The 21,327-nt window shown below is 38.9% G+C and overlaps 1 protein-coding gene and 2 long non-coding RNA genes across 4 annotated transcripts in view; 1 reads left to right on the top strand and 2 right to left on the bottom strand.

Annotated features, from left to right (window-relative positions):
- Positions 1-21,327, top strand: part of LOC146330677 (uncharacterized) — a 215,788-nt gene that overhangs the window by 130,217 nt on the left and 64,244 nt on the right. The gene's annotated exons all lie outside the window — the stretch shown is intronic.
- On the bottom strand, positions 1,808-15,436 carry LOC146330681 (NACHT, LRR and PYD domains-containing protein 3-like). Its single transcript, XM_084716203.1, has 13 exons — positions 13,372-15,436; positions 12,596-12,769; positions 12,185-12,433; positions 11,922-12,092; positions 11,620-11,793; positions 11,355-11,404; positions 10,709-11,271; positions 10,564-10,619; positions 8,414-8,628; positions 8,014-8,282; positions 5,401-5,517; positions 5,175-5,316; positions 1,808-3,349 (listed from the first exon to the last, which is right to left on the bottom strand). The coding sequence occupies exons 1-13, from the start codon at positions 15,162-15,164 to the stop codon at positions 3,027-3,029; spliced, it is 4,296 nt and encodes a 1,431-aa protein (XP_084572329.1). The 5' UTR covers positions 15,165-15,436; the 3' UTR covers positions 1,808-3,026.
- Positions 16,423-21,306, bottom strand: LOC146330680 (uncharacterized). 2 transcript variants are annotated; one of them, XR_014769867.1, is made up of 3 exons: positions 20,926-21,306; positions 16,682-16,892; positions 16,423-16,550 (listed from the first exon to the last, which is right to left on the bottom strand). It is a non-coding gene; the product is annotated as an uncharacterized LOC146330680 (long non-coding RNA). The 2 variants fall into 2 exon arrangements; XR_014769868.1 differs by lacking the exon at positions 20,926-21,306 and adding an exon at positions 20,018-20,133.

Raw genomic sequence — 21,327 nt, 5'->3', positions numbered from 1 at the left:
TCTGTGACACAGTGTGTCTGCTGATTGATCATGACTTCTAACCAATCAGATGTGCTGCTGTAGGCGGGACATTGAGCCAGACTACAGAGTGGAGTTGTGTATTATACTGTACAGTGTATAATGATCTAATATATGTACATACAGCACTGTATAAGTTTGAAGTTTTTAATATTATTTCCATTATCATTACTATTATCATTATTATTACATTACATAACTATTGGGATAATTACAGACAGACAAAGAGCATCCTGTGTGTGTGTGTGTGTGTGTGTGTGTCTCACTCTGCACACACCTCTCATAAGTTATAGCCGCTGGTTAACCACACACAGCTGCTGAGGGGAAGAAGTATGTCAGGCTTCTTTTTGTTTCTATATGTTTCTTTTGTGGTGGCCAAGTGCATTAGAGAGATGTTTTACTGTCAAGTGAGTTTCAGTGTTTTTCCTCTGTTTCTAGAGACAATGAGGCATAGGCTGTTATTTCACTAAAACTATGCAATGTACATGCATATTCACATAATTTTTGACTATTACAGTATAAATACAACAACAATAACAATAATAATTAGAAGAATTTGAATTGTGATTTTCTCAACCTCAGTACTTGTTTCTAACATTTGTATATAAACATACAAATTCAATATAATATGCATAAATATAAAATATATAACTTTTATAACCTTGCTGTCTTGCGCAAAGTGGATAGTCAAACTAAATAAAAGCACAAATACATTTAAATACATGATTTCTATATCATTTAATTCTTTTTTTACTTTATCATTAGCACTACAAATAATAAAGGGCAGATTATGAACCAGCACCATGGAGCAAATTCGTGGCCCCCTTTTAACTTTGAGCACCTGCCCCTCCAAAGGTCTCTGCACGGCCCTGCAAGCAATAAATACACCCATAAACTATCCGGCCTCATGACCCTGCAGGAAAGAATCACCGTCCTGGGAAGAAAATATCTACAAAGAGCTGAAAACAATCCATCATTACAACAGACCATACAGGAGGAAAAGACTGACCCACCAAGATACCTCTGTAGCACTCCCCTGTCTGTCTTACTGAAGTACTGATACAGTAACCTGACAACATTGCATATGTAGTATTTTAAAGGACAACAGTTTTTAAGGTTCTTATACTTTTTTCTTATTTTTAATTATGGAGCAATTGTGATGTTCTTTTGTTCTTCGTACCACCTTTTTTTATACTCAAGAAAAAGCTGGAAAAAATTAATAATAAAAAAAGAAGAAAAAGTATGAAAAGAGAAAAAAAGAGAGATTCGAAAATTGATTATGGTGAGTGAGGTGAGGTGAACTAACGTGAACTTGGTAACCTCTTCCTCCCATCAATCCTTTGACAGACAGGAAGCAAATACAGTGATTTAAGGGATGGTGTCCTCCACTTTCTTTCTTTTCTTTTTGATTTGTTTGATTAGATGTGGTTACTGACCTAATGAATATGTTGCCAATATGTTGTTGAATGTCTGCCACCAGGTTGGATTCTCTGTGAATTCATATAAAATGAGCTTGTGTTTACATTTTAACAGGTAAAAGTTACAGCGAGTAGTACTTTTGCTGGTTAAAAAGACGCAGGAGGACATTTTTATTCAGATCATTTTATTTTTGACGTTACATTTTACAGTTATGGCAGTGGAAACACTACTGCTTTTGTCCACATTGGCCTACAAAATCAACAATACAAAAGTTCTTTGTAGCACCTTTAAATATATTGAAGCAGTTATTGTTGGCTGTCACTGTACACAGACGTGTTGATGGCAACACAGTTTCGAACAACTGTGTTTACTGAATGAACAGTAATTCATTTAACAGTCTTATCAAAGTAGAAGAATTGGAAACAGCAAAAAGTAAAAATGAAATGTTTTTAGGTGGTCAGTCAAAACTGTCTGGGGGACAGGTGGGGTTCCACTGAGGGACCCTTAAGCATGTCTAAAATCCTGGTCATGGCCCTGCATATATTAAATTCTTACATTGCATAAAACAAAAATCACACACAATATATGATTACATCTATAACATATATAAAAAAACTAAGTTAAAAAGTTAAAAATGGCTAGCAGGTCCTCATGATGCACAGCATCTCATAATGTATAGTAAAAAGGAAAAAGGAAAAGCATCTGCTTACTGTCGCTCCTGTACCAGTTAAAAATCTATTTCTAGTGTATGAGCAGCTGCGATTGATGAAAATCACAATAGACTTTTATAATAAAAAATAAATGTATGACTGAAAGAAAACAATGGACATGACAGAGCAATAAAATCAACTATGAATGTTTTAAAAGACGCACTTGGAGGGAAAAATAAGAAAAAAAGACAAATCAGAATAAACACAAGTAAAATAGTGATAAAAGGTATTGTACTGTATGCTGTAGTGTTCCATTAGATTAAGAGAGTGTTGTCTCATAAAAATACTCGAGGACAGAAGGAAGTATAATTAGCAGACTCATACTGCAGCAAAAATCTATGAAAACGAATATTCTCCATTGATTTATGTTCTTTATGATGAAAAATCATGTCCCACAGCCACAGAGTACATTTGACCACTGCACACCAGCATAACATGAACATAACTGTGTTAGGATTCTCTCTGACTTTTTCTTCTCTCTTAGAATATAATCATCAGAAATATTGTGATTTTGACATAAAACACAGACAGTTGATTATAGGGCAAAAGTTGTCCGGTGTATTAGTGTCTCTGCTTACACTCAGGTTGTCATTTAATCCAGTGTCATTCAGGCTGCAGGGCTCTGTGACGCTATCAGTGTATTCAATACAGTTCACTTCCTCAGCACCTGATTCATGACATTTGTTCCTCTGAGGCGAGTGAGGATCCTTCTCTTATTTGCTGCCACCACAGGAGTGTGATTCTTCCTTTATCATGTTTCACACACAGAATGTTTCAGTTTCTCTTTTACATTTTCTGTCAAACTGTTTTCTTCATTGGCTTTAGGTTTTTAATGATGATGAACAGCAGCATATGATTATCATTCCACAGATTTCTGCCTCAGATCAAGTTGAGCTCTTTGCAAAGGAATGGATCATTGACGGAGAAGATTGTTATCATGATTAAACTTGCCTCTGCTCCTTTCTTCCGCACCATGTCGATTACATCTCGCGCTTTTTCTGACCTGGGTTTGACTCTGGCTGCTTCGGCCTCAGCGTCACTTATCACGCCGCGGCCTAGAAGTTCATCCAGCAGCCTGTCTAGAGTGGGATCAGACACCCGGCCAATAAATTTTGTCCGAGCCTCATATAGCTTCTCCTCTGTTGAGGTGTTGTTCCTCTTCCTTGGCCGACTTTCATCTGTAGAAGTTTTTGAAGATGAAGCTGGAAAAATAATCCAATTCAACAATCAGTGCTTATAGTTCAACAGAGACAGTTTGGGGAGAATTTCTAAAAAGTAAAGCTAAGGTAGACAACATTGTTTTGGTATCATTGAGAAAAAAAATCATAAAAACCTTTCAGCATATTGTAAATCAAGTGTTCTGAGAGAGAACTAGACTTCTGCACCTCCCCCTCTGGTTTATTCCACACAGCTGATGTCTGTCGGTCTGTGCTCGCTCACGATTGCCTCTGTAAACTGTTGCTTGAACATATGAAGTGTGTGCTGCTCCTCTGGTAGGAGGGGCTCAGGGCACAGAAAACGAAACCTAACTCAGATAAGACTCAGAAATCAACTGTTTTTAGGCTTTCTACCTACTGCAGCTTTAATTCAAGCACACCCATGTCCTGAAAGGATGAGGCTAGTGATACTCTACTTGTCAGTTATTATCAACAAATCCCATGGAAAAATCAAAAACCACAACCTCTAGTACACTGAGTTCATATGATGCATTTTACAAGCTTCTAACTGCAGAATTGCAGCTGTCCACACAGGTCACGTAATGACCTGCTTTTCATCTGTGCTACACGTGTAACCAACACCCAAAGCATATTTCTATGCTTCAAGTCTATGTTCTTATGTTTTATGTGTGTAAGTAACAGTGTGGTGAGTTAGACGATTGGTTGATTATTGTGCTCTCATCTCACCAAATTCTGATTGGCTGGACAGTCACTGGTGTTACTGTACTGACTAGAAAAGCGCTTCTTAACCTATTATTGTTGTGGGGTGGGAGGGACATCTGCAGACCTGATGCATTTTATTTTAGAGTGATAGGTTAATGTAAATGTTATTTACTTTACATTTATTCAGCTCCAAACTAATTGATACCATGTCAAAGTGTCAGCACAGATTGTGACGTCCCCCTCAGGAACAGGAGAGCTGAGTGGCTTGATTACAGCTGTGTGGATTTTACTTCACTTTCTCAATGAGGGCCAGCTGATAACGGTTCAAGTTCAATGATGAATCCATAATGTGATGATAAGCTTTGTTGTGTTTTATGTTGTTTTAGTTTTTATTTTCTAAACCTGTTGAATTTGGCGTTAGGCTATTGCATAGCTAATATGGCTGCTCCCACAAACCGGGTGAAATTGGACTAATGTTGTAATATTGAAGGATAGTCAAGAAAAACTGTGTAAATGTTAAGCCTCATATGAAGCCATGTAAATAATGAGTAGTAGGTCAGAATGCCAGTAACTGTTTGTTCATGCTGCTTTAAGTCAAAGTTGGGTTAATGTTGTAATACTGAGGGACAGTCAAGAGAAACTGTGTGAACTTTAACACTAATTTGGAGCAATTAAATAACGAGTAGTGGTTCAGAATGTCAGTAATTTTATTTTAATTGTTGCTTTTTGTGAAAGTTATAGGCCACTACAGCACTACATTAGCTCTGTTAGCCTTGTTGTTATGAGTAAGTCAGCCAGTTCTGCTATATGATCCTCTTTGCCAGTGTTTGTGTGTGTATTGCTATTGTATGCAGTTTTATTTGACAGACATGCACTAAGGTAATGTGTGAAAAAGAAAACTGCAGGAATGATTTGCTTGGCAATGCTGTGTAACTTAAGCTAACAAGATGTGAGGATTCTCAGATAAGTTCTGGAGTTATTAGGAGCTTCTTTTTTCTATGTGGATATTTTCTGGAAATGTAAGTCACACTGAATCTATAAATATGTCTATCATGTCTGTGTCTTCAGATTTGACTGAGCGATGACTTCCTTGCTCAAGTTCACACTTTGCAAACTTCTGTTACAGACTGAGTGATGCAGTTTTTACCAGGCAGATAAAGGCCATGCTCCCAAACTTGTGTTTTATCTGGATCTTGCACCATCAGAGTCACCTCCCTTGTGCTTGTCGTCAGGACGATCTCAAATGATGCGTGGTAATTTGGTCCATAATTTTCAAAAAAACGTGCACTCTGAAATGAAATGCAAACATGTCATGTTGCTGGTTGTTTTCAGAGTTGTATCCAGGGGCAGCAGAAGTTGTGTCTCATACTCACTGCAGGTTGTATCTTGTAGTCCTCTGGGTCACTGTGGAGGCTGTAATAATGGTCTTTGTGCAGGAGACAGTTGGACGGAGCGTGGATGTACTCAAAGTTTTCATACTGCACTTTGACCTTCAGTGACATCAGGACAGATTGTTAGAGGGTTTTAACTCTGTAAACCTTGGCACATGAAACACTGACCAGACATTTTTTTATTTAAATGTTTATTGGGCTTTTTAACAAAATTAAAAAATATATATAGTGTTCTAAATCATTTTAATTTTTACATTTTGTTTGTATCATATTTGATATGTCAGGCATTTATTATATTAATTGATCACAGTATTTTTTATTTTAAAAATAATATTATTTATTATTTTTACTGTATTTTACTTTTTAATCACATTTCAATTCTTTTTTTCCAAACAGGAACCTTTTCATTAAAAAAAAACAAAACAAAAACAGCTCTAAATTTGTCTTAAGGTAACATTTCAGTCTTAAAATAGTTTTTTTTAGTGTATATGTGATTGTGGTGGAATAATGCAGACTGCATCATGAAATTCATTAGAATAATGATTGAGGGATTCACAAATAAATTATCCACTAGCTGTATCATATTCGATACACACATTTTCAAGATTTTACCATAAAATAAGATACAAAATAATAAGTAATTGTGGACTGTAATTATATAGTCTCAGATTGCATATGACAGTTTTTATCAGGACTGAATTGACCATATTGATGAGAGGTCTCAAAAACACATCTATCAAATATTATGCAAATAGCATCACAGGGTTTGAACCCAGTTTATTTTTCCTTTCTTACTTCCTGAATGAAAATCATTTTCGTATCACCACGCCTCTCATGCACAACATGGGTCTAAAAAGACCTGTATTCATTTCCTTTGTAATTTCATATATTGCTGAGTAATTCGTTGTTATGTCCTTTAAACAAATATATGTTATCATTTAATATTCCAGGTATTCATATGTTGTTTTTGATTATCACAAATCATTATTTTTGGAATAGACACTATTAGCACCCAGGTGTCAGTAGTAAATATGGATATTAGCACCCAGAGTGGAACAGCCATGTGGATGTTTACACCCTCATAGCCGCAACAAACATCATTTTCTAAATCTTACCACCTGAGACTGTTCAATGATTGCTGCAAAACACAAGAAAGCTGCAAAACTCCATCATTTTGAGTGATTTGATTGATTTTGAATGTCTTTTAGGGCTGTTTCCTGCCTCTCCCTCTGTGCTGCTTGCTACAAAACGTCACCTTATATCTTTCTTTATTCTCCACAACCAGATGATACCCAGATATGATGCTGATACCCAGATATGATCTTGCGGCCCCACCCTTAGGGGTCTCGACCCTCAGGGTAAGAACCACCATTGTATTGGAATTAGTGTTTTGGTTTCATTATATGGTCTGTAGCACCACCTTGTGGGGATTGCAAGTATCTGCACTGAGTGAGAAGTGAACAGAGAGAAACAGGAAGCAGAGCGAGCACAAGTGTGACAATCCTCTTAATCCTTTGCCTTAAAAGTCCACAAAACGGCTTCATCCGTAAGTTATCTGTTATTTAGGTAACTATTTCTTGAGTTTGGGTACAGTATTTTGATGGTGGTTACTTTTAGTTTGTTAAAAAATTACATTACTGCACATGGATGTAGTAGTGTTTGATAGCTGAAACATTCTTACCTTTGTAAATTATATTTACCATTGTCCTTTCATTGGTTATTACATATTTTGACATGCTTTTAAGTGGCTGTTTGCATTAATTTGCCAGTAATATTTTTTCTGTAACTTTTTCTCTAATTACTACTAGAGATGTTATTAAGTGCTTACAAGGTGTTTACTTGTTTGTATTTTGTGTTCTTTTGCAGTTTTACAAAGATGAAATATTTTTCCTTTCATTAAATTCTGCCAAACACAACAACCTGCCTGTTCCTTCGAGGAAGCAATGATGGAAAAGTATAATGTTAAGCTGGCTGTATAGCTGAAAAATACGTTGCCTGCAACAACTTTTAGTGAGGACAGCACAACCATTCTAAATCACAACTACACAAAGGATTTTATCCAAATCATTATTATTATTGTAAATTTTTATTCTTTTTAAAATCACACTTCCATACATGGGCCACTTTTGATCTGTGTATGTAAACCTAATGTGGTAATACAAAAATATATTTTTTGTCATAAAGTACGGAAGCAAACTGAAAATAATGCTTTGTGTTAATCAAAAACAAGATATTTAATGAATATGTGGGATAATAAATGATGAAATAAAATTATTTCAAAAGATATACCAAAGAAAAACTCACCAATGCATAAAATCACAGAGGAAATGAATAAAGGTCATGTTGTGCATTAGAAGGGGTTTGAATAGCTTGTGGATCAAACTGTCTAATTCAAAAAGATGTAAATCTGTTGAGTCTCATATTCTTGATACATGAGGACATTACAGCGACCCGCCACAAGAGGGCCTAGTGAAGTAACAAGCAGATTCTGTAGAGTGCTACTGTGGTGATGAGGAGGCCACTTTTATAAGTCGGAGGTCAAAACAAAACAGAGTTTGAGCTGATGGTTCACTCTGGTGTGACAGAGGGTCTTACCTCATGCAGAGGAACATTGCTCGGCAGCAGAATCACACTGAGGATGAGCTTCTCCGCTTCATATACTGGCCGCAGGAAGAGCAGGACTTGGCCAGTTACTGGTTTCGTCAGGAAACCGATAAACCTCTTGATGAGATCCCACACGATGCCAAAGGCAGAGAGGTGAGGGGTGTCCACGACCACGTGAGTTTCAGTAATCTCCCGCGGCTTTATGATGCTCATGCCGTCATCAGAGATGTGGATGACAGATAGACTTTCGCAGACCAGTGCTGTGAATTAGTTTCACCCATTAGTTTCATTTTGTTTATGTCAGTGTACAACTGCAAACTTCAGGTAAAATACAAAATTACTATCTCCTGTTGGTTCGCTGGATGGTCACGGGGCACAGTAATGTTCTTACCAGGGTCAGGTTCACAGTGAGGGAGGTGCAGCTGACAGATGGAGTCCTGAGGACACTCAACGCTGAACAGCGGTCCTCCAGGTAGTTTTCCAGCAGGTTGGAGGAGCGTTTCATCCCAGATCAAAGTCTTATACACGACCTCCCCTTTGTGAGTCACATTAAACACCAGCCCAGTCAGAGAACACTGGAACATGCCTGAGCTGGGGAACGTGAACCTGTACAACAGAGAATGGTCTTGTTTTCATATTTTTGAACTTCATTCCTGTCATTCATTCCTGCTCACACCAAAGTTGTTGGTGAAATCTAGGAACAGTGAGACACTACAGCATATTCAAACAATGCAGGAAACAGAAAGTGGAGATCTGGAAAAGCAGCTGTCAGAGAGAGACAGAAGAGATGTAGAAATACAGAATTATCCACAGCCGTACCACCAGACTGAAGAGCAGCTTCTTCCCTCACAGACTGCTTCATTCATCCTCAACACTCATCCATGTAAAATAGTTCTATATTTTTATTTCATCTATTCAGTCAATCCAATCAATCAAAAAGAGGAATGAAATATCATTATGCAGCCTGGTTTTAACTGAATAAATCTGTTTGTATAAAAACAAGCATTTAGACCAGGGTGGAAGTAACTAATTTAAAAAAAAGTTTTTTGGGCACTTGTACTTTCATGCATATATTTTCAAGTCTGTATTCGTACTTAAGTATGCATTACACTCTGTAATCTACTTAGTTACTGTAATCTACAGTTACTTGCTGGGTCAAGTTGTGGATCTGGTTAATGCTCAGACTACAGGTGCATTAGTGGTTGTATCACGTAGCTACAGATTTGGCTAATTGTACTGTAAATAATCTTTACAATAAAGGATTAGACTAGGTTATAACATATTATATTATATGAAGCCTACTATTAAACCACATGATCTAAAGGTGTGTCCCAAACTACACACTAATTCTAAGTGAGTTTTAAGTATGTAGTGTGTTCACATGGGAAAAGTGACAAAAAATATTTCCAAGCAGTACACAAACCACAAACCTGTTTGATTTTTTAGTGTGCTGTACAAGTAGACTTATTTCCCACAATGCAATGTTCAAAGGAAAAGGGTTGGAGCTTCTCAAAGATGGAAAATTTATAACTAATTATTATGAACGGCAGTGAAACTGTTTCAGACACAGTCTCTTTTTCTCTTTGTCGAAGTCCTCCTACAGTCCTGCTTTAAACAATATAAAGTGCTCTGCAAGCAGTAATAAATTGTGTCTGGTGTTTTGTTTTTTTTTTTACTTTAATATAACAGGGACAGTGCACAGCTACTTAGCTGCCCCAGAGTTAGCTATTAACTAATTTTCATCTGTAGTGCCTGTGCAGGAAACAGAAAATAATTTCTCTGCTAAAAGAAACTATAATAGAAAAACACAATTACAAAATTGAATATATTCACATATCACATATAACAATAACAAGATCACACAACATCAGGACATCACAACAATAACAACTTAACAACAGCAACAATACAATTTCACAGCATTAAGACACCACAGCAAAACGTACGACAGCACAACAACAACAACAACAAAACCACAACATTAAGATACAAAAGATTTCATGGATCAAGTGTTTGATTTTAAGTGTGATGGCTACATGTTTTTTCCCAAATAACTTGTTAAAGTAGCTTGCATATGTCTCTACACATTGCCTTCATTTAGTATTCAAGGTTTCAGGAATATGCCAATAGTCCCCACCCTGCACCCTCAAGAACATCACATGGTCATGTTAACATATTTAAAAACTTGATTTTCATTGGAGAGGATTATAATTTGAATTTTTAAGTCACAATTTGATTTCTGACAGTACAATTCCTTCATCATTTCCTCTTTATATTAACCGTTATGAATTTATTTTCTGTACACTAACTGACAAACAATGCACTATACAATAAATATTATTATACACTATATACTGCATAAAGGTAGTAAGTAGTATAGATTGAGACAGAGCTTTGGTGTTTTCATGGCCAACAGAAGTTAGTGTTACACTCCCACTAAACATCTAGAGCTTACAATAACTCAATTGAAAGAAGTGACAGTGTTTAGAATAACCACTTGGTAACCATCAAACCGTTTTTTTACCTAATGATGTTTCTTACCTGTATGAAATGCCTGTTCTTTCTGGTATCATCTCAGGTGTGAAGTGTGACTGAGCCTGGAATGAGTCAGAAAGGCAAAATGAAATGAGTTGTTTTTCCAGCAGTGCCAGTCGTGTGGTAATATGAGACAACCAGAAATACTCACACTATCCCTCAACTTCATTGCGCGGGACAGCGTCAGAGATCCAGTAAGCACAGTGAACCCTGGGTAGAGAGGCTCAGTGAAAGTGGCGTGGAATGTGTAAAGGAGAGTTTTTGTGTCATCAGACAGCCAGTAGAAAGACAAAATGCCAGCCGGCCAGTCCAGGAACAATCCCAGTCTCCTCGGTCTGGCCAGAAATGCTTGGACATCGATGAATAGGGCAGGAATGAAAGTGTGCATATGCCCATGATGGAAAGAATAGCCATCCGAATTAGTGATATTGAAACTCCAGGCCTTGTTGCTAACTTCAACTTCTGCGTTCCACCGTCCTTTCCTCTCTAAACTCTTATAAGCAACACCAATAGTCACAAATCCTTTCCACTCCACCTCCCAGTAGCAGCGTCCAGTCAGTCCCTCTCTACACAGGACCTGTTTCTCTCCATCAAATCTCTCTGGGTGATCAGGATACGGCTGCTTCTCTTCAGTATTGTTCACTGTCCTGTTGAAGTCAGTCAGAAGGAGGTTTTCATGCACCGTGTTGGGGTCGAGCGTGAGATCACAGGCATCTGTCAAAGAAACGGTAAGATTTAAGTTTCAGTTTTACCCATTTAATATAGCAGAGTAGACATTCAGTGAATGAGTAGCTCACACTTGTGCAGAAGCTGTGGGTCCACCCAGTGCTCTTCATTATGGTCCACACTGAGGCAGAGGAACACATGGTCATTCAAATGGTCATTCAAATGGACATGTGTTCTGTGCAGTTAGTAAAAAGGACAGACATTTACATTTAATCTGGCATGGTCAACCCGACAGATGCCATAATCACAGGAAAAAGCACTCTTACTGTCTTAAACAGCTGCCTGCACTGAGAAGAAGAACTGTTATTTAATGTGAGAGTGCTACAGTATACCAACTTGAGTTTTTCCAGTCTACATTCTGGGTCCTCCAGTCTCTCAGAGAGCAGCCTGACTCCTGAATCTCCTGGATGGTTGTAGCTGAGGTCCAGCTCTCTCAGATGGGACGGGTTAGACCTCAGAGCTGAGGCCAGAGAGGCACAGCCTTGCTCTGTGATCGCACAACATGACAGCCTGTAGAGAAAAGAGCTCTTTGTAAAACAGCACAACACAACATCCTGCACTGAAACCTGTGACTGCTATTGCAGATGTTATTGCAGAACTGATCAATTATGTCATGTGGCTGGGGCATGGATCAGTACCTCAGGATCTCCAGCCTACATTTTGGACTCCCAAGTCCAACAGAGAGCAGCTGCACTCCTAAATCCTGCAGGTCATTCCGGCTGAGGTCGAGCTCTCTCAGCTGGGAGTTTGAGCAGAGAACTGAGGCAAACACTTGACAGCATTTACTTTTCAGGTGACAACCACACATGCTGCAAACAAGACAAAAACATACATGATGACTGAACATGAGGATAACAAGAGAGCAATATGTGAAGATGATCCTATCCCTAAAAACTTCTACCTGAACTCCTCCAGTTTACAGACTGGACCAATCAAGGCAGCAGGAATCACAGTCAGCAAGCTCAACTCATCGTTGACATCCTCATATTTTTCCTTCTTCTCTACGTCTTTAGAGCAATATCCACTGTAATCCTTTGGATAGCTGTATACGCAGTCTGTCAGGTCCAGCACTCTCAGTGATGATTGTTTTAATTGAAGAATGCAGGCCAGTGAGTGACAATGCTTATACTCTAGAGCAAACCTCCACAATCTGTGCAAAACATCACATACCATTTAGAAATAAGATGTAATAAGTCTTAATTGAGTCGTTAAACAAACTTGAGTTAGTTGAGTGTGTCTCATTTAAAAGAATTAAACTATTAATTAAGTTACAAATCTGGAGAAACAGTTCAGATTTTGACGTTGAACTCACCTCAGTGTCTCCAGTTTACAGTCAGGACTTCCCAGTACGTCAAAGAGAATTCCAGGAAGAGCAAGGTTGACGTTAGAAAAACACACCAGGCACAGCTCTCGCAAGTATGAGTCTGCTGACTGCAGGGTGGACAGTAGTATATTGAGGTGATGACTCACATGCTCACTCTTGAGTCTGTAGAGAAGAAGAAGAGAAGAAAAGCACCAAACCAGGTTGTCACTGGGTGGCTCTAAGACATGTACCATTTACTGTGACAGCAGTGTGCTGACACAGTAAATGGTACACAACAAATGGTACACACGACAAACACAACAGATTTTCCCAACTTATCACATACCAACAATACTGAAACACAAGGTACCCTTCACCAGCTGTATCTGATGTGGCCAGGCAGCCTCTACACATGTGATTAATGCTTTGAAATAATCACAGTTAGTTTAGGGTTAGGCACAAAAACTACTTGCTTAGGTTTAGGACAAGACCAGGTTTGGGGAAAGGTTACATGACGCACATGACGTTTGGTTCCACACAACTTTTAATAACATTTTGATTTCACATGAAATCCAGTCAACAGCATGAGTGAAGGTCCTGTGTGTGTCTGAGCTTACTTTTTTGCTGTGCCACTTTCTGGTACACTTTCCACATACATTATAAGTTGCTTCTTCACTACAGCTTCTGAGGACAGTCAATCTACTGTTTGTGTTTGCTACACATTCACTTTAGATTCAGTCTGAACACACTTTCTTGCTTAAAATCTGAATTCATATGGTACTTACACAGCTCTCTTGCAGTTCTTCATTAGCAGAAGAAGTTTCTCAATCCCCACTACTGGTGTAAAGCATTTTGTCAGATCAAGTTCCTCAACAATCTCCCCAGATATCTTCAGCATCGTAGACAGTACCGAACAATCAATGGGTGAGAGTCTCACTCCTGAATTTAGATACATCCGGATGTCTTCCTGAAATCTCTCTTCATTTAGCTCCCACTTGCAGAGGAAAAGATTCAAGCACCTCTCTGGTGGGGTGTTTCCTGCATGAAAATTACTAAGGTATCTCTTCATCTCCTGTACTGTGTCTGAGCTGCTCTTTGTCTGTGGTAGCAGACTTTGTAGCATCTTCTGATTGGACTCCAGTGAGAATCCAAGGAAGAAGCAGAGAAACAGGTCCAATTGACCGTTCTCACTCTGCAAAGCTTTATCTACAACTTTCTTCTGCAACTCAAGCAAGCTCAGATCTGCAGGGTCAACATCCAGGAACGACTTCAAAGCGCTGATGTTCTTTGTCACACAGCAGTGGAACACATAGAGAGCAGCAAGAAACTCCTGAAAGCTTAAATGCACAAAGCTGAACATTTTTTTCTGGTACAGGCCACGTTCCTGCCTCAGGATTTCGGAACAGAATCCACAAAACCGTGAAGCTTCGTCAACATCGATGCCACATTCTCTGAGGTCCTCTTCGTAGAATATGATGTTTCCTTCCTGCAGCTGTTCAAATGCCAATTTGGACAGATTGAAAAGCATGGCTTCATTCCCTGATTTTGATGTCTTCTTTTTAGCCTTCTTAGTTGAGCTCTTCTTTCTGTATTTCTGTATCGTTCTTTCTGTTTGAATTTGTAAATACTGAATGTAGAGCTCTGTCATTGTTGTGATCCTTTGACTTGTCTGGTCACTCCGTCTGTTCTTTAACACCTCAGCCGTGATCCAGCAGAAGATTGGGATATGGCCCATGAAAGTGAAGCTTAACATCCCCCTGAGACAGGAAAGGACTTCTTCAGCCTGACTAGCACTGCTGAATCTCTTCTTGAAGTATTCTTCTTTCTTTTGGTCATTGAACCCTTGCACTTCAGTCATCTGGTCAATGTATTTATAGGGAATCTGACTAACTGCTGCCGGTCGGGAAGTTACCCAGATCAGAGCATTAGGCAGCAGGTTCCCTTTGATGAGGTTTGTAAGCAACACATCCACTGTCGATCGCTGAACTATTTCACTCACTCTCACGCCCCCTTCAAAGTCCAGTGGAAATCTACTTTCATCCAAACCATCAAAGATGAACAGCACTTGCTTGTTAACAAGTTGCTGTGTATCTTCTATTGGTTTCAGTTCGGGGTAGAAGTGAAGAAGAAGCTGCAGCAGACTGTACTCACCCTCTTTGAGCATGTTCAGCTCTCTGAAAGGAAGCACAAAGATGAAATCAATGTGCTGGGTGGATTTTCCCTCTGCCCAGTTCAGGGAGAATTTCTGGACAGCAATCGTCTTTCCAATGCCAGCGATCCCTTTTGTCATCACTCTATGGATGGACCTGTCTTTCCCAGATTGTTTTCTTCCTGGTCTGAAGATATTTTGGTAGTCAATCAGTTCATATTCTACCTCTGAAAATGGTGAATTCTCATCGGGGAGTTTAAATTGATGTAGAATCTCATGCGGTATGCATCCATATTGCTCAGTCTGTTGAGTGATGTAGAGTCTTGTGTAGACATTCTCGAGTTGAGATGGACTGGTTGATGTGCCTTCATATATGTATGTAAACTTTTCCCGCAGGTGGGCTTTCAGCTTCTGTTTAACACGCTCCATGATCGGATTCCTTTCAATGTCTGCAGGTCCTTCACCACCTCCAGAATGTCTGTCTGTCTTGCCGCCTTCATCGGGTCTCTCTCTTTGACTGATGACCTTCTGATGTGGCTGTTGCCAATCAAAATCCGACCATCTGAAAGGTTGGGGAAAATAAAATAAATTGCATTTTTACCTGCACCATCATACAGACATACACATACACAGCTGTGTGGGAAATGATTCCATCACTTTTGAAATGACTTTGAAACTGAAAAGCAGTTGGTAAAACTATGTGCTCTTCACTTAAAGGTTACTTTTGCTGACCGGCAGTGGCCTCAAATGGCAAAAACAGGACAGTAGTGGCACATTTAGGGCTTTTCCACCGTCATGAGTCATGGCCTGAGTAGCCTATTGTCAGATTTCAAAGACACGTTTAGCCATGAGTGCCTCAAATCCCAGAAGTGTTGGTCTGTCCATTTTTGAAAGGATGAGTAAGTTACAAGGGTACAGTCAGCACCTCAAACTAAGTGAAAGAATTTTGGAGCAGTTTACTCCGTCAGCATTGCAGCACATGTGACTGACACTGTCCCAAAAAGACTATTTTCCCATACACAATCATTATATGATTTTACAAGAATGGATCCATTTTTGAGTGTCACAAGCACCCTGAAATCAAAATCTGATCCATTTAGTCTATTGAAATTTTTAAGGAGCTGTGTCAGTAAAATGTCATGAGTGTGGGGGGTCAGCTGGAAGTCAGCTCCTCACTGACTCTTCAAATGTTCATTTACCTGTTCTAGTAAAGTTCACCAAAAAACATCATAAATAAACTTTGTGTTTTATAGAGAATTTTGCCAAAACAATTTAAATGAATTGCTCTGATAATGTGGCAAATCAGATATTAGTGTAACCAATATTTATTGGCTAACATACGCCAAATATAGATATAGACCGATACTGCAGGATAGGTCAATATTGGCCAATGATTCCCAATATTTATTGTGCATCCCTACTCTAACCTGCATGCTCTCAGTGGCTGGAACAGGATTTTACTGTGTATGCTTTACAAACCCAAAAATATGGAAGAATGAAAAACTTCTTTTGGTGCATGTGCTCAGTGACAGGCTCGCATGCAATATAATACAATATAATACTTTATTGTATTTAAGCCAAACCTTTTACTCAGATGAAGAAGTTTGTGTTATCTCATCTTTCAAAAGTGACATTGTCTCACTCAAAAGCTCTTTTCAGCATGCTGTTGTATGGACCATAACCTTACCTCGTTGACACAGCTCCGTGAGCTCTGATCTTTATCTTTGGATCTTCTGCCTCCCCTCCTCCCCTCTGTACCGACTTGTTATCATCTACTTCTTCATGTGTCTGAAGTTTTCTTGCAGTGCCGGCCATCTAAGGAAGCAGGCAGGAAACAGTTAAAGCAAAACCAGACTGAAAATACTGAGGCTAAGAGGGGAAGGAGAAACTGCAGGTTTACCTGTTAAACAGAAACAGAATAAAATGAAGGGACGATTATCACTTACTGTCAGTCTGTCTCTCTGTCCCTCCTCTCCAGCTACGTTTCTGTTTCTCCAGTCCCTTCAGGGCTATTCTTCACTTATGCAGCAGGTTCCCTTGGAGTTTCCCTCCTTTCTCCATCACAGCACTGCCCCGTCTAACTACGCACTGCACTGCCTCTGTAAATGATGAGGTTTGTGCGTGTCGCTGACTCAGCCACTCGTCTGCATTTGGGTCCTGGAAACAAAAAAGATGTGTCATATAACAACGGCAGACTGATGCTGGGTCCATGTACATGTTAAGGTTGGATTTCACCACCAGAGTGAAAAATATCTAAAACCTAACAAGCTAACAAGTAAAACTGACACATCTCTAGTTTCCCAGTTCATGTTTGTCTTTTCATTCATTCACAATTGTGTTTCCTGTTTTCCTGAAATTGAAAAAAAAGACAAAAGACAAACTGCTGCTTTATGTGACACCATAACTCTTTGCAATCAAATTAACCTGTTTTATAGTAACGCTGTACATAACGCTACAAAGTAAACATGCTGCCACAGGTATTTTCCCTGATTTAGTTAATTAAAAAGTGTGTGACACTGATTCCAAAGTAATAATCTCTGAATCATTGCACGAGACAGCTTTTCATCCTGTTTCTACCTGTTTGTGTCATTACTCAGAACATGCAGCGATTTGCAGTCTAATAATACTAATAACAATTATGATCTGTTTTTTCTTCATGAGCTCTTTGTGTCACCAAATTACATAAATATTCATATGAGAATCATTAAAGTGCCGCAGAAACTTCTGTTATTCTGATTTCCCTCTGGGTGGACTGATGACTCATGATGCAGATTGACAATCATCAAAACTGTCCAATCAACATTACTCTTCTTGATAAAAGACTTCTGTGTAGGATACACTGATGTATCCTCGCTCTGAGCTCCTCAAGAAGCTTCCTCTCTCCTTGCTCCTCATCTCCTCCAGGTGCATTTAAACAATTGGGAGAATCCTTCATCGTGGCGGAGGAGAAATGACTTCTGGGTCGACGGAGGAGAGAGGAGATAAGGAGGCAGAATTCAACGCAAAGAAAGCACCCTGAAAAGCACCCTTGATTCCATTTGGTGCCAGTTCATCTTAGCTGCTTTATGTGTTCAGCAGTCCAGCCTTTGTTATCCATTTGTCATTTTCCAGTTTTTTGGTTGGATTTTTGTCTGTTGTCTGACTCTGCATATTCCCTACTGAAGACAGTTTACCCCAAAATCAAAACCACATATTTTTTCCCTGGCCTGTAGTGCTGTTTATCCACCTATATTTTTACGCAGAGTTTTGGAGATATCTGCCACAGAGATGTCAGTCTTCTTGTGATCCACAGACTCTCTGCTACTGTCTTTCTAGTAGAAAAGAAGCACCTCTGGTAGATTGTGAAATAGTTCAGGTTTATTGCAGACAGATTCCAGATTCTATTGAAGAGAGATATTTTTGATTTTGGGGTGAACTGTCACTTTAAAGAGACCAGCACTAAAACAGCTCGTTTCAGACAGAGGGTGAATAGAGAAGCTGTATAAAGCAGCATACAGATGTTCTTGAACTGTTAATCGTGCAAAGCTACTATGGAACTGTAGAGAAATCCCACAATGAATATACAGTGCTAGAGATGATAATGATATAATAATGAAGCATAATAGGTCCTCTTTAAACTGAAAACTGACTTAAAGCGATACTTCACCCAAAAATGACATTGTGAATGAAAGTGCTCATGGATCAGGACTGAGAGGCTCCAGTTGACATTTTAGCTAAAAACATGGTGTAAATGGCGTATTTTGGGGTAAAATTTTAATATCGCGACTTACAGACACTTGGATTACACCACACGAGCAGTATGGAGACATTTTGTGGGTGTTTTGTGTTCTTTTTTTTACATTTTAAAACTGGTCACCATTCACTTCAGTTGTACTGGACTTGGCTGCAACGTTGTTTTCCACTGAAGCTCCAGGAGTGTTTTGTGAACTGGAGATCTTCACCCATCCTCACATCAGCACAGGGGTGAGTAGATATTGAGTGAAATTTCATTTTTGGGTGAACTATTGTTTTAAGTAAGTTAACCTTTTATTCAGATTTCCACAGAGAAATGTGGAGAATCAAATTATGTTTTTTCAGGAGAGGATGCAGGAAGTTTCCCATCAAACGAACCTGAAGTTATTGGGGCATTTTGGTGTTTACAAGACCAAAAAAGTCTACTTCTGCAAGACCCTGGGGGTGGCATATAATAAAATTTAATTATCCACCCTGGATAACAAGTGCATAATTGTGTAATTTTATAAGATTTTTTTTTTTTTTTGCAAAAAGAGAAACAAGATTTCTGATATTTCCCATGGGATATTTTTGATGTTTCCACTATGTGGAGAACTATGTTAAACAAGTACATTCAAGAAGAGGCATGCCTGGGTGCAATCGTTAGTTATACCAGGAAAATAACACAATACACACTGCTTTACACACCAAGCTAAGTCACTCCATCAGTCAGCCACAAAACTTTGAAACCAGTGGAAACGCCCAAACTTTATCTAAAGGCAAACAACCATTTGGAGGAGTAGCCTGGCAGCTCAGTTTTGAGAATGTGTCTATTTTCTTACATATTTATTTATTTATGTTGTTGTTGATCAAATTGTAGATTTCCCTCATTATATTAACTAAAAAAAAATAGCCTGATAGAATTACCACCTGTCGAGTCTGAGGGCAAAAGAACCCCCCTGGCTTGTGTACACAGCAGCGTTTCTGTTACCCTGCCTGCACCAGTGGTGACACTTACAAAATTAATAACAGCATGTTGCTTACCTGTATATGTCTTAGTCATTTGATACAGCATACCGTAAGTAAGTAATAGTGGATAATTATTTCATAAATGTAGCTTAGAGTGATAAGACAGTTCAATCATTTTAATTTGATGTAACAGATTGTAGAGCAGAATCAAGGCACACCTGCTTTGGGGAAATGTAGAAATGTCTTCTTGAGAAGAACAAAGAGAAACTGAGTGCAGGTCCATGTATGTTTTAACCAGTGGATTTCACCCCTGGAAGGATAGCAGAGAATAAAGGACTTACTTTATCATTATTTTGTCAAATAAAACAAAACAACTGAAGACAGACTGTTAACAGGACTGAATCATTCATGGGACAAGAGAGTCGAACATGAAGTCAGTCTGTACTGTAGATTCCAAAAGCACATCCACAAATTGTATTTAAAAGTGTCAAAAACACAAACAAGTGTTCATTGTTGGCCTGATATTTGAACAGGCTCAGAGCCCTGGAGAGCAGCATTAAGCACAGCCTGTGAGGTTTGAAGAAATCATGTAAGTTACTTACAAGTTTGTTTTCTGTTTCACTCCTCTACTGTGTGGATTATTTTGCTGAAAACGACCTCTCAAATCAATCAGTTTGTCTCTGAACACTTCCTGTTCTCGTCTCTTTTTCAGTGGACTACTGACATGGGGCGTGGCCGGGCGTAGAGGAGTGGCCAGGCCACAACCACCCCCAGAAACTCATTGGCCCCCAGTGGTCAGCCCTAGAGCAGACCCTACTCTGATTTGTATTTGGTCAAGTCCATCAACCCATACAGCCATAGAAGGGACAAACGCTGATCTACTGATTCAGCATCAGTTTTCCATTGCCAGCTACTGCAGTAAAGCCAAACTGAATCCATAAGAACTGATTTCAGGTCAGCATAGTTTTGACCAATGAGAGCTGAGGAGCGGTTTTTCACTGAGAGTAATTTGATACTACATGCCATGTTACACCGGTCATTGTAATTGATTAAACTACGGACATCTATCGATTGAGAGGTATGTTCATGTGTAGTTAAGTTGACTTTTCTTCTGAATGTGTGAAAACTTTATGTACCACGCAGCAACACAGCAGTTATACTGCGTGTACACAGAGCAAACTTGAATTACACTGTACCGATACTAGCTGAAGACGATGTCTATAAGGTTTTGTGTGTTAGTGTTAGTGTGTGAAGTTTGGTCAGTGTTTTTGTTCAGAAACATGGATTTTTAACACCCGTTGTATAGCAGTAAGCCAAGACTGATGGTCTAATGTCTTTTAATGGTGAATTCAGTTCATAGACCAACGGACGAGCTGAACACAAAATAAACACAAGACAAATGGCACATTAGCTTGCTTATCAAATAATATAGGACTCTTAACAATAAAAAAATGAAAATACATACAATAAACTTGAAATTTTTGGACACAAATAAATGCAGTTAACATACCTTGTTGCCACTGTCGCCTGGAGCTGAACTCCTTTTAACAGCTTACTCTCCCGTTTATGTTTATGACTTTCTTATCAAAGTTTCTCCCCCCCATGCTCCTTTCCGTCTCTACACTGTTTACAGTTTTTAACTCTCGTGTCGCTACGTGTGTTTAGTGACCTTTCAAAATAAAACTTCTCTTTTCACCGGAAATGGCCACGTAAGAGCAGAACAAATACACTTCAAAATAAAACTATTTTAACTACACTGAATTGGGGTCATTTACACCCGTGGTTTGCAGAATTTCCACAGAGAAAAAAATATCTTTTTCATTTTAGGCTTGTCCCTGCAGCAGAAACAAGCCTCAAATATTTTTTTCTCTCTGTCGACTGGGCTGCAATTTCAGTTTTCTTTATTGGACAT

The sequence above is a fragment of the Lutjanus erythropterus genome, chromosome 3 (genome assembly GCF_056507025.1).
Source record: "Lutjanus erythropterus isolate fLutEry1 chromosome 3, fLutEry1.hap2, whole genome shotgun sequence".
NCBI classification, from domain to species: domain Eukaryota; kingdom Metazoa; phylum Chordata; class Actinopteri; order Lutjaniformes; family Lutjanidae; genus Lutjanus; species Lutjanus erythropterus.
The sequence above is the reverse complement of the archived record's forward strand: the minus strand, read 5'-3'. Positions and strand labels throughout refer to the sequence as shown.

Bases quoted from the DNA above. Each gene is read 5' to 3' on its own strand.
- LOC146330681 (XM_084716203.1), bottom strand. From the start codon at position 15,164: ATGGAGCGTGTTAAACAGAAGCTGAAAGCCCACCTGCGGGAAAAGTTT. The intron at 12,770-13,371 runs GTAAGTACCATA...TCTTCTCTACAG, and splicing joins AAGAACTGCAAGAGAGCTGT to ACTCAAGAGTGAGCATGTGA. The intron at 5,518-8,013 runs GTAAGACCCTCT...ATGTCACTGAAG, and splicing joins GCAATGTTCCTCTGCATGAG to GTCAAAGTGCAGTATGAAAA.